This window comes from Chrysochloris asiatica, unplaced genomic scaffold, assembly GCF_000296735.1.
Source record: "Chrysochloris asiatica unplaced genomic scaffold, ChrAsi1.0 scaffold00038, whole genome shotgun sequence".
Classification (NCBI taxonomy): Eukaryota; Metazoa; Chordata; class Mammalia; order Afrosoricida; family Chrysochloridae; genus Chrysochloris; species Chrysochloris asiatica.
This window is the reverse complement of record NW_006408556.1, coordinates 14,738,916-14,750,253: the sequence shown is the minus strand read 5'-3', so window position 1 is coordinate 14,750,253 and position 11,338 is coordinate 14,738,916. Positions and strand designations below refer to the sequence as shown.

Genomic DNA, 11,338 nt, shown 5'->3' with positions numbered 1-11,338 from the left:
CGCTGCGAGCCGAGCGCGGCGAGATGGAAAGGGGACGTGGGAATGAGTCTTGAGGGTCTAGGGGATGGGGGGCGGAGATTGCTTGTTGCTGGGAACGGCCCCTCCCTCCGGTCCCAGCGTCCCTGCCTGCTCTAGGCCGCCTCTCCGCGCGTGTTATTCACATCCCCGCGAGCCCTTTCGTCCCAGTCCGCGCCCTAACCTCCCTCCGCGCTGCCAGTCTTTCGCCCCTCCCCACAGACCTCGCTCCCAGTTTTCTGCCTCCAATCTTCACTCCCTGGTTTCTGTCTGTAATCTTCGCCTGCTCAACCCTACCCCGCCCCCGCCCTCTCGCTGCCCCCACCCTCTTTCTTCTGTCCCGACGCCTCTCCGTCACCGCCGGCTCGGAACCTTTGGAACCCATATCCGTGCCGCTATCTCCGCGTCTGGCCGTCCCACAGGTGTTCGCACGTCCGGCCATTCATCCGTCCGTCCCTCCTGGGGTCGGCGCTGACCATGCCCAGCGGCTGCTGCTGCCTACATCTCGTGTGCCTGTTGTGCATCCTGGGGGCACCCGGTCAGTCTGCTCGAGGTGAGGGGCGCACCCCCCGGGCCCTGGCTGCGGCCCTGTCCGGTCATCTCTTTTTTGCACGTTGTCCTCTGCCGGCCAGAGTTGGCACTGCAGCCGCTCAGACACACGGGGCTGGGGAGAACCAGGTCATCCTTTCGGAATGAGATGGGTCTGTGTACTGCCCTGGCCGGAGACACCCCATTATTGGAACCTCACATCCTCTCCCGAGTCCCGTGACCTGAACGTTGATCCTGGGCTCATCACTCTCACATCACTCTTTTGCAGCGGATGACTGCAGCTCCCACTGTGATCTGGCCCACGGCTGCTGTGCGCCTGACGGTTCCTGCAGGTAACGTGCACGTGCCTCATTTCCCAGCTCTCCTCCTCAGCCCTGTCAAGCCCCAGCACAGAGCGCCCTACTGTTAGCATCATTCCTTATAGCACACAGAGCAGATTGGTCAGGACCTCTCCACACCCACCCTACATAGTTTTCCTTTTCTTTGCCTCTCTTTTGCTTCTTCCACCTTATATGTCTCCTCATCTTTACTCTCCCAAATCGGATCCAGGGATTCGGAAAGATTAATCCTGAAGATACCAGGGCCTTACTATCCAAGTGTGGAAAAGACAGGGCGAGTGTTTTGGGGATGGGAGCCATGAGGAAACGATAATAGAAAATGAAGAGAAGAAATGGTTCAGCCTGGGAAAGAAAGATGCAGGGAAGGGTTCCTGGGGGAGAATCATTTAGAATGGAGGAGGATCTTTCTGGATGAATTGGACTAATTGACACCCTGGGGTATGGTTTGAGCATGTTTTGTAGTAGGAGGAAAGTGTGTCTGGACATAAGGCAATGAGCTGACAGGGCAGGTTGGTCAAGATGCTAAGTGTGTTTGGGAATCTTCATTCTTGGAGGGTCTTAAGAAATAGGTCAGAAGAAGGGAGAAAAAAGAAACAGGTGCTAGAGTGGAGGTAGGAAGAGAGGCTGATGGATCTTCCAAGGTCACTTAAAAATGTTTGTGCCTCAGACATGCCAGGAGTATTAGAGACATTTACGGACATCATCTTAAATTCCTTCTTATCACACCCTGTGAGTGGTGTATCCCATTTACAGATAAGAAAAACTGAGGCTCAGAAAGGTTAGATAGAGTGCAGCAGAATCAGGTCTTTACTGCTGGTATCTGAAGATTTGACTCTAATATGTGTCCCTGCTACAACCCTGCACCCAGCTGAGACAACTCCTTTACCTTGTTACTGGGTGCCACTGAGTTGATTTCAACTCATAGCAACCCCATGTGACAAAGCAGAACTACCCCATAGGGTTTCCTAAGCTGTGATCATTATGGGAGCTGATCACCAAGTTTTCCTCCCTCAAAGCTACTGGGTAGATTTGAATTATCAGCCTTTCAGTTAGCAGCTGAGTGCTTAACCATTGTGTCACTAGGGTTCTCCTTTCATTTGCTTTGCTCTGATTCATAATGAACCTATATAGGATATAATAGAATTGCCTTTTAGGGTTTCCTAAGGAGCCCTGGTAGAGTCCTGGTGTGGCACTGTGGGCTAATGCGGCAGTCTGCAAAGTTGTTTGAACTGCAAGGTTGGTGGTTCAAGTTCACCAGCTGCTCCTTGGAAACCCTATACAGGGTCACTATGGGTCAGAATTGACTTGATGACACTTGCCAACAACAAAGGAGCCCTGGTAGCCAACTGCAAGGTCAGTAGTTCAAATCTGCCATTCGCTCTGCAAAAGAAAGATGAAGCTTTCTGCTCCCTTAAAGATTTATAGCTTCAGAAACCCAATACAGTTTTTATGAGTCAAAACCAATTCAGTGGCACACAACCACTGTGCTATATATATGCCCTGTGTGAGTCCTGGTGTGATGTTGCAGGATGTGCTGGACTGCAAGGTCAGTGTCAGCTGCTAAGTCAGTTTGAGCTGCAAGATCAAACCCACCAGCTGCTCCTCGGAAACCCTATATAGGGTTGCTATGAGTTAAAACTGACTCAACAGAACCTAACAACACTACCCTATACAGTGTCGCTATGAGTCAGAACTGATTTGACGGCACTTAGCAACTACTATTTTTAGGAGTAGGTTTTTTTCTCCCATAGGGCTGCTGGATGGATTTGAGCCTCTCATCCTTTGGTTACCAAATGCTTAACCATTGTGTCTTAGCTCCTTCTGGTCTTTGCTGGTCCTGCTTCCTTCTTTTCCTTACATCTTCTGACCCGGATTTCTGACCCTGTTTCTCTCCTCAGGTGTGACCCGGGCTGGGAAGGTCTGCACTGTGAGCGTTGTGTGAGGATGCCTGGCTGCCAACACGGCGCCTGCCACCAGCCCTGGCAGTGCATCTGCCACAGTGGCTGGGCGGGCAAGTTCTGTGACAAAGGTAGGGGGACAAAGGGATAGCTGTTGGGCTGGAGAACATCTATCCATATTTATTGAGCACCAGTGGTATCCTCCTCAAAACCTCAAATACATGGCATTTTATCATGTATCCATTGTCTAAATTGATCCTTGACATAATAACCCCAAGAGCTTAGCAAGGCAGCTACTAAAATTTATACTTACTTCGCAGAATTACTTTGAGACAGATGGACAGAGCCAGGGCAAGGAACGTTTCCAACTCCAAATTTGGTGGGGATGTTTTTCCTCTTCAAAAACAAGTGTTGGTGTAGTGGATTTGCAATTCAAGCCACACCCACAGAGCCTGTGGTCTGAAAGCCCTGTAGAGTGGGGTCTGGGAGGTGTGGGTACAAGATGTGCAGGGCTAGTCCAGAGCCTTCCCTGTCTTCTCTCTAGATGAGCATGTGTGTACCACACAGTCCCCCTGCCGGAATGGAGGCCAGTGCGTGTATGATGGGGGTGGGGAGTACCACTGTGTGTGCCCCCCAGGCTTCCATGGGCGTGACTGTGAGCGCAAGGCCGGGCCCTGCGAGCAGGCAGGGTGAGTGCTGGGCCCAGGAGTGAACGGGAGGTTAGATCAGAATCTTGTGACATGGGATGAGGGATGAGACAGAGCTGTTGAGAGGATACTGGGGCTGAGAGTCAGAAGACCCTCATGGGGCACCCTAGGGAAAAAACCCTAGCATGTCAAAGTATCCAGGGTTTTTTGTTTTTAAAATACCTTCATAACCATTTCTTTCAAAAAACAAACCCCAGTAACTACAGGCAAATGTGTCACTGCTCTGCTTGGGGCAGATGGTTATGGAAGAGTTGAGGGGCTAAGACTCCCCTCATCTACCCACAAAAGCTGTCATGTAGCCCATAAAGATGTTCCACACAGATGTTTCCTCTGAAGAGGAAACGGGCAAGTAAGGGCTGGACTAGCTGCCCTCATATCACCTCTAGGCCTGGGAGTCTATGAGGATAACAGCACATTCATCCTGAGCTTTTAGGCCGGGTCCTATGCTGAGTGCTTTATATTATCTACTTTACCCTCACAACTTGATAAGCCAGTACTCTTATTCCCATTTTAAACAGGAAGCATTTGAGGCTCAGAGAAGTTGGCCCAAAGTGACATAGCTAGAAAGTGGGGAGGGGGATGGCAGAGTTCAAGATGCTGACTGAGGCAACCCGGCAGTGTCAGTAAGTTGATCTCTGTACCCTCTCCTACCCTCACCCCAGCTTCCCGTGCCGGAATGGCGGGCAGTGCCAGGACAACCAGGGATTTGCCCTGAACTTCACCTGCCGCTGCTTAGCAGGCTTCGTGGGTGCTCGCTGTCAGGTAAACGTTGATGACTGCCTGATGCGGCCTTGTGCAAATGGCGCCACCTGCCTTGATGGCATCAACCGCTTTTCCTGCCTCTGCCCCGAGGGCTTTGCTGGACGCTTCTGTACCGTCAACCTGGATGACTGTGCCAGCCGCCCATGCCAGAGAGGGGCCCGCTGTCGGGACCGTGTTCATGACTTCGACTGTCTCTGCCCCAGTGGATATGGCGGCAAGACTTGTGAGCTTGTCTTACCAGCCCCAGACCCTCCTACCATAGGGCCCACTTCAGCTGTGGTAGTGTCCGCCACAGGGCCAGTCCCTCACAGTGCAGGGGCTGGTCTGCTGAGGATCTCCGTGAAGGAGGTGGTGCGGAGGCAGGAAACGGGGCTAGCGGAGTCCAGCCTGGTGGCTGTGGTGGTGTTTGGAGCCCTCACTGCTGCCCTGGTCCTGGCCACTGGGTTGCTGACCCTGAGGGCCTGGCGTCGAGGTGTCCGCCCCCCTGGACCCTGCTGCTACCCGACTCCACACTATGCTCCAACACACCAGGATCAGGAGTGTCAAGTCAGCATGCTACCAGCTGGACTCCCCCTGCCGCCTGACCTGTCTTGTGAACCTGGAAAGACCACAGCACTGTGATGGAGGTAGGGGGCTCTCTGGCCCCCTTCTTCACTTCCTATATGCCTCAGACTGTAAAGGTTCTTCCTCAACACCCCTCACCTGGGATATAAACACTGAGGGACCTCAGCCTCACACCAGAAATATTATTTTTTTAATTCATAGAATGTAAGATGGAAATTTTATCAAATAAAACGATGAAAATGTAAATGGGCTTCTATTCCAGAAACACTTACGTGAAGTCCCAGATACAAGAGGCCTGGTTCTGGGGAAGTCTATGGATTCTGCCCACCTAGGAAGAGTGGCTTCCAGAGAGGAGTCCAGGGTGCCCTTTCCCCATCTGGGGCGATGAGAGGCAGAGGCTCAGGGAAGAACATAAATAAAGTGTCTACTGCCGCTATGCTGGCTCAGGCTGATGGAGAACCTTCAGGGAGAGGAACAGGTTCCTTGCTGGCTGCTGTGCACCAGCTGCTGGAACAGCGAGTGGGGCTGGTCACACAGGGCAGCAGGGGAGTCCAGCTCCATGACCCGCCCCGCCTGCAGCACCAGGACCCGGTCGGAGTTCATGATCGTGTTGAGCCTATGTGGAAGAAGGCAGTCAGGATGGGATGTGGGGGTAGTGTCCTCAAGGAGAATGCTTGCTTCTGAAAGCATAGTTCCCTCATAGAATGCTCTAAAGGCACCAAGACTAGACTCTAGGGACCCTTTATAGAGGCGAGGTCTAGAGAATGAGGAGCTGAGATTTGCAGGTATGGTAGAGAAGGGGAGTCTGGGTCCCTGAAAGGAGTGGTGTAGCTCCAAATCTACACCACCAGAGCCCCTGATTAGACTGTCACTGGACTCTTGCTCACCTGTGGGCAATGGTCAATACTGTCTTGCTGGCAAAGCGTTTGCGGATGGTCTGCTGGAGCAGTTGGTCTGTCTTCTGGTCTACACTTGCTGTGGCTTCATCAATACACAGGACCTAGAACAGGCGGAGGGGGTAGATGAGGAAGAGGGAGGGGAGGGTTAGCCTTGGTTCCTAGTCACGCACCCAGCCCACCTGACAGGCCCACACCTCCAGCTCTAAAAGGAAAAGGAAACCCAGGACTCTGAATCTTGTCTAGTTTGGTCCCTGAAACCTTTCCTAAGCTGACTTCCTCACTCCAACATGTCCTCTGCCTCCTTCCCAGCCTTCCCGAGTGTGCCTTCCTCTTGCCTTACCTTGGCATCTGTAAGGAGAGCCCGGGCCAGACACAGCAGTTGCCTCTGCCCCAGTGACAAGCTTCGGCCTCCCTCACTCAGCTTACTGTCCAGGCCACCTGCAGGGCAAAGCATCTTCACCCCGAAGTTCTAGGTCTCTCCCCATTGCTTTCCTGCTCACAGAACCCCTCCTCTTCTGGACCAACCCCCAGCCCAAACCTCACTCCTCCTGCCAACCTGCAGGGCAGAGCCTACCCTCACCTGTGGATTCCATCACCTCCCTCAGGTGGCATTGCTCCAGGACCTGCCATAGGGCCCTGTCCTCATGCAGGCCCTGGGGGTCCAGGTTTTCCCGAACAGTTCCACTGAATAAAAAGGGCTCCTGGGGGATAATGGCCAGCTGGGACCTGGGGGACAAGGCAGGGACAGGTCATGGGATCCAGAGTGGCAATGTGGGTACTCTGCTCCCAGTCTAAGTTTTAGATGCAAGGCTAGAGCCTCCAGCAAAGCTAGGAAAAAAGACCTGAACGTACCTCACTCTGCTTTCCACCCAACTCCACCAGATAGCCACGAACCTAAAATCTGCTGGAGCTACAGGTCACACCAAAGAAAGGTTGGGTCTAGACTATCTTTAAGAAGTGTTCATCTCACTGAGGTATTTAAAAAAGAATGGGCTACCATGTGTGGCGCTGACTCCAGAGATGGCAGTGGCCGGGCAAGGACTGCCAGCAAGACTAAGGAGTTAGAAGTGTTTCTGGGTTGAGCTGGGTCCTGGGGAACATTATATGGCAGACCACCACAGCTTCGAAGAGAAGGCAAGAAGAGGCATGAGCAGGGCCTGGGCACGGTATGTGCACAGGGCTTTGGATCAGTTTCCCTACCTTTCCTTATGTCATGAAATGCAGAGAAAATGATCCTTGGTTCACTTGGGGGTGGGAGGTATATAGCTTGACAAGGCCACTGTGGCCAGAAGCAGTTGGCCAAGGAGATCAGTGTCTTGGGACATGGTGTTGAGGCTCTTGGAGCCAGTAAAGGGTGTATTGGGTATATGTTGTTGTTGTTGCTAAGTGCCATCGAGTTGGTTCTGACCCATAGCGATCCAGTATAAGGCTTCCAAGGAGCTGCTGGTGTGCTTGAACCACCAACCTTGCGGTTCAAACCAACTTTGCAGTCCAGAGCATTAAAAGATGAAGCTGTGAAGGTAGGCCTGGGTCAGGTGGAGGAAGACCTTGAGACCTCACCTATGAATGAAGACCTGAGTACTAGGCTTCTATCCTCACCTGCTTGCCCTCTCACTCCCTGGTTAACCCTGGTGATCCTGAGTTAATGTGCTCCTCTACACACCAGCAGCTCTGGTTCCCCTCTTCCCGGCCCCATGCCTCCTCCCTCCTCGCCCAGACCTGAGATCAGCCAGCTCCAGCTGACTGGTGTCCACCCCATCCAGCAGCACTCGCCCCGCACTGGGCTCCAGTAGCCGAAAGAGCACCAACAACAGGGAGGACTTGCCGGAGCCTGTGCGGCCCACGATGCCCAGCTTCTCTCCAGGTTGCACACGGAAGGTCACCCCATCCAGGGCATTTGGCAGCCCTGGCCGGTACGCCAACACCACGTCCTGGAACTCCACACTCCCCTGGGTCAGCCAGCCGACACCCAGCTGGTGGGAGCCGTGGATGGGAAACGGAGGGATATAGGTGAGAAGGCGGAGGTCTGGTGGGGAGGAGGGAGGAGAGAATAGTAGGAAATGGACAGTGGCAAGGAGAGGTGGGGGAATGAGTGACAGAGCAGGAGAGATGGGGACAGTGAAGGATGGCAGAGGTCATGTGAGGAAGGTGAGGGGACGAGCCAGGAAAGGTACTGGGAGAGAGACAGGAACCCTTCAGGGTTTCAGAGTTCTGGTCTGGCAGGGGTGTAGACTCACCTGCAGCAGGTGGCCCTGGGGCTCCTGAGGTAGGTCACAAGAGTACTCCTCCAGCCGCTCCACACTCACCAGCATGGTTTCTGTCTGGGTGAAGCTGCTCACCAGGCCCGATAGCAGACCAGTCAGGGACAGGGCATAAGACAGCGACAGGCCCACCAGCCCTGGGGGAGAGGAGTACCAGCCGCTAGGGGAGGCTTGGATCCTGGAGTGTGTACATCTGTGTTCATAGGGCAGATGGATGGGCTGGTGGACAGTGGGATTTCAAGGAAGCCAGGAGAAGAACAGGAAGATGACAGAGGTAGTGGCTGGGGCCACAGGGACTAGAGTGGGCCAGGAATGATGGGTGGGCCAGATCTCTGAGATCCAGTTTCCTCAACTCTAAACGAGAATGAAGATGCTAAGTAATTACAACACCATCCTTACAAGAAGCCTTGGAGGAGATGAGAAGATGTGTGTGTGGGGTGGTCAGTGCAGGGAGGCGTTTGGGCTGAGGGAAGAGGAAGAGTCTGTGGGTACCTGGATTGGTGAAACCCTGCTGGTGCTGCACTAAGGCAATGCACGCGATGGCACTAACCACTGCGGCCCCCATGAGCTGTAGCCGGATGTCCAGCCACTGCATCGTGGCACTGGCGGCAAACTGGCACCTCTGGTTTAGCTCCAGGAGTTGCTGGTTCTTCTCCTCAAATCTGGGGAGACCAAAGAGGGGCGGAGGAGTGAAGTCATTCCAGTATTCCATGGGCCAACTGAGACTCCCCCTTATAGAGCATCTTATTGGGAGCCGATCTATTCACTCACAGGTCTCCCACAGGAATACAGGGATGCCAAAGTGCTCTTTTGTACTAGTAGAGTCTGCTCTGCCTCACTGTGCCTTTTTTCTAGTTTGTTCTCTGTACCACCTCCCTCTACCGAGTGCTCCCAAACCTTCCTTTCCCCTCAAAGTTCTCTATGTCCCCCACCGCCATGCTTTCACCTTCTCCCAGCACCCAGCTCTGGCTGGCAAAGGCAGACTGCACTCACCTGTTGGTAGCCCCAGCAGCCCGGAGCACGGGGAGGCCAGCCAAGGTGTCAGCCAGGTGGGTATAGAGTGGGGACAGGGTAAGGCTGCCCAGGCGCCGCAGTTCCCTGGAGGAGGCCCTGTAGTGGCGTTGCACACGGTAGTAGATGATGCCCAAAGGTGGCAGGAGCAGCAGCAGCCAGGGCAGGCCTGAGCTCAGCACAGCCAGGAGGCCCAACAGGCCCACTGCATTGGCCAGGAGGATGTTGAGGATGAAGGGCAGGCTGTCGTCCGTGCAGGCAATGTCAGAGGAGAAGCGGTTCAGGACCCGGCCCGTGGGTGTGGAATCGAAGAATGTCACTGGTGCCTATGAGAGGGGGTGTGGTTGGACAAAGGCAGCATCTGGCAGGACAGGGATTGGTGGGGAGCCTTGTGGGGGCCTGGGATGGGAAGAAAGGTCCAGGGCGGAGAACAGGGTTTGGGGGCAGAGGAGAGGAACCGGCAGTTTATTGTTGTTATGTTCCATCGAGTCCGTACCAACTCATAGTGACCCTATGTAAAATGGAACGAAACACTGCCTGGTCCTGTGCCAACTACATAATTGTTGCCACACTTGAGCCCACTGATGCTGCCACTTGGCCAATCCATCTCACTGGGGGGTCTTCCTCTTTTTCTCTGACCCTCCACCTTACCAAGCATGATATTCTTCCCCAGCAACTGCTCCTTCCTGATAATATGTCCGAAGTATGAGATGAAGTTTGGCCATCCTGGCCTCCAAGGAGCACTCTGGATGCACTTCTTCCAACACAGATCTGTGTGTTCTTTTGGCAACCCATGGCACTTTCAATAATCTCCTCCAACCCCATAACTCAAAAGCATCAATTCTTCTACAACACCATAACTCAAAAGCATCAATTCTTCTACGGTCTTCCTTATTCATTGTCCAACTTTCACATGCATATTAGGTTATTGAAAATACCAAGACTTGGGTTAGGCGCACCTTAGTCCTCAAGCTGACATCTTTGCTCTTCCAACACTTTAAAAAAGTCTTGTGCAACCAATGTTCATAGCCACACTATTTACAATAGCAAAAAGATGGACACAACCTAAGTGCCCATCAATGGAAGAATGGATAAACAAACTGTGGTACATACACACAATGGAATATTATGCTATCTTGAAGAACAACAAGGAAGCTGTAAGTTTATCACATAACATGGATGAACCTTGAGGACATTATGTTGAGTGAAATTAGTCAGTCGCAAAATGAGAAATACTACACAGGACCACTACTGTAAAGACTAAGAAAATGAACCCACAATAAAGGGGTGGAGGATTCATTGCTGGTTACCGGGATGTGAGGGGTAGAGGAAGGGGGGAGGGGGAAGGTGGAACACATGGTAGGTAGGTAATAGACACAGGATAGTTTGGGTGCTAGGGAGGGTGGCAATACACAGAAGGGGGAGGGGAATGGAAGAACAAGGTGGATGGGAAAACATTTAGGCAGGTTTGCATGGGCTAAGTGAGACAGAAGTTATAATGATGTATGCACAACCTTGGAACAACATGGCTCTGGGATACAGGGATTGAAACATGGTTGGAATGGGCAAAAGGGGGGAAATAATGTTAAGATGCTTAGCTATCTTTCGAATCATGGTTTCCATTGCATACCAAATAGACACTTGAGGGGGAGAGAAAGAAATATCACCATAGAGCTTGTAAGTCCGTCTTCTGCCTATAACCAACTGGAATACCTAAAATGGGCTACAACATGCCCAGAGAAGGAGGCTTCCTGCATAGCCTCTGCATTACATAAGACCATATGTAATGCAATCCTGAACCTCACCCAGAATCTTCTGAGGTGGAAAATTTCCACTTGAAAGGACAAGCAGACCAGCCTGGAGTGACTAGAAGAACAGAAGATTACTTCTTGAAAGAAAGACCGACAGAAAAAATACAAAACAATAACAGTAGTCCAACTGATTACTACATGAACAAGCAGGTTGCTTGGCCAGGAGTCATCAAGTCAAGTGGTCGGGTCCCCTCAGGGCAAACTCCCTTCTAAGACTAAGACTCAATGGGAATACACGAGCAGATATATGCTGTGATTGATGACCACGTTCTCCACCGACAAGGAGAAGTGAGGGAAAAACAGCAATGAAGCTGAGAGCTAAGCCCTACAATGTTCAATAGACTCCTTGAACCTGGGTGGAGACCTGGTTGGCCAGCAGTGTGGCAAGACCTGGGAACTCTTGGGCCCAGAGTCAGTGACATAGCCACAGAAGACTAGAGTGGAGAGTGAAGCATCCAGCTGATAAGAAGAGAGGGCATATGCATAAGAACACCCACACTTGCAGATAATACCCACTTGACCT

General features: G+C 52.4%; 2 protein-coding genes across 4 annotated transcripts in view; one reads left to right on the top strand and one right to left on the bottom strand.

Moving 5' to 3' along the window:
* The first annotated feature begins 370 nt into the window (after positions 1–370).
* On the top strand, positions 371–5,075 carry DLK2 (delta-like 2 homolog (Drosophila)). Of its 3 annotated transcripts, none has more exons than XM_006860489.1 (5): positions 371–568; positions 833–896; positions 2,801–2,913; positions 3,345–3,489; positions 4,170–5,075. In XM_006860489.1, the coding sequence occupies exons 1-5, from the start codon at positions 493–495 to the stop codon at positions 4,888–4,890; spliced, it is 1,119 nt and encodes a 372-aa protein (XP_006860551.1). In that variant the 5' UTR covers positions 371–492; the 3' UTR covers positions 4,891–5,075. The 3 variants fall into 3 exon arrangements, with proteins under 3 accessions (XP_006860551.1, XP_006860550.1, XP_006860552.1); XM_006860488.1 differs by having other exon boundaries at positions 2,801–2,931; XM_006860490.1 differs by having other exon boundaries at positions 441–568; positions 3,438–3,489.
* A 220-nt stretch (positions 5,076–5,295) lies between these two features.
* The window catches only part of ABCC10 (ATP-binding cassette, sub-family C (CFTR/MRP), member 10), a 23,823-nt gene continuing 17,780 nt past the window's right edge, over positions 5,296–11,338 (bottom strand). Inside the window, exons 14-21 of the mRNA XM_006860599.1 lie at positions 8,987–9,330; positions 8,486–8,655; positions 7,970–8,130; positions 7,452–7,705; positions 6,313–6,458; positions 6,073–6,170; positions 5,721–5,833; positions 5,296–5,449 (exon numbers count right to left, since the gene is read on the bottom strand). Of these exons, the coding sequence (XP_006860661.1) occupies positions 5,296–5,449; positions 5,721–5,833; positions 6,073–6,170; positions 6,313–6,458; positions 7,452–7,705; positions 7,970–8,130; positions 8,486–8,655; positions 8,987–9,330 (1,440 nt within the window). The remainder of the gene's footprint in view (positions 5,450–5,720; positions 5,834–6,072; positions 6,171–6,312; positions 6,459–7,451; positions 7,706–7,969; positions 8,131–8,485; positions 8,656–8,986; positions 9,331–11,338) is intronic.

What these genes read in the sequence shown, in the direction of transcription:
- DLK2 (XM_006860488.1), top strand. Translation starts at nt 493, where the DNA reads ATGCCCAGCGGCTGCTGCTGCCTACATCTCGTGTGCCTGTTGTGCATC. An exon ending in GCGCCTGACGGTTCCTGCAG is followed by an intron (nt 897 to 2,800) that starts GTAACGTGCACG and finishes TTCTCTCCTCAG; the next exon opens with GTGTGACCCGGGCTGGGAAG. An exon ending in GGGCCCTGCGAGCAGGCAGG is followed by an intron (nt 3,490 to 4,169) that starts GTGAGTGCTGGG and finishes CCCTCACCCCAG; the next exon opens with CTTCCCGTGCCGGAATGGCG.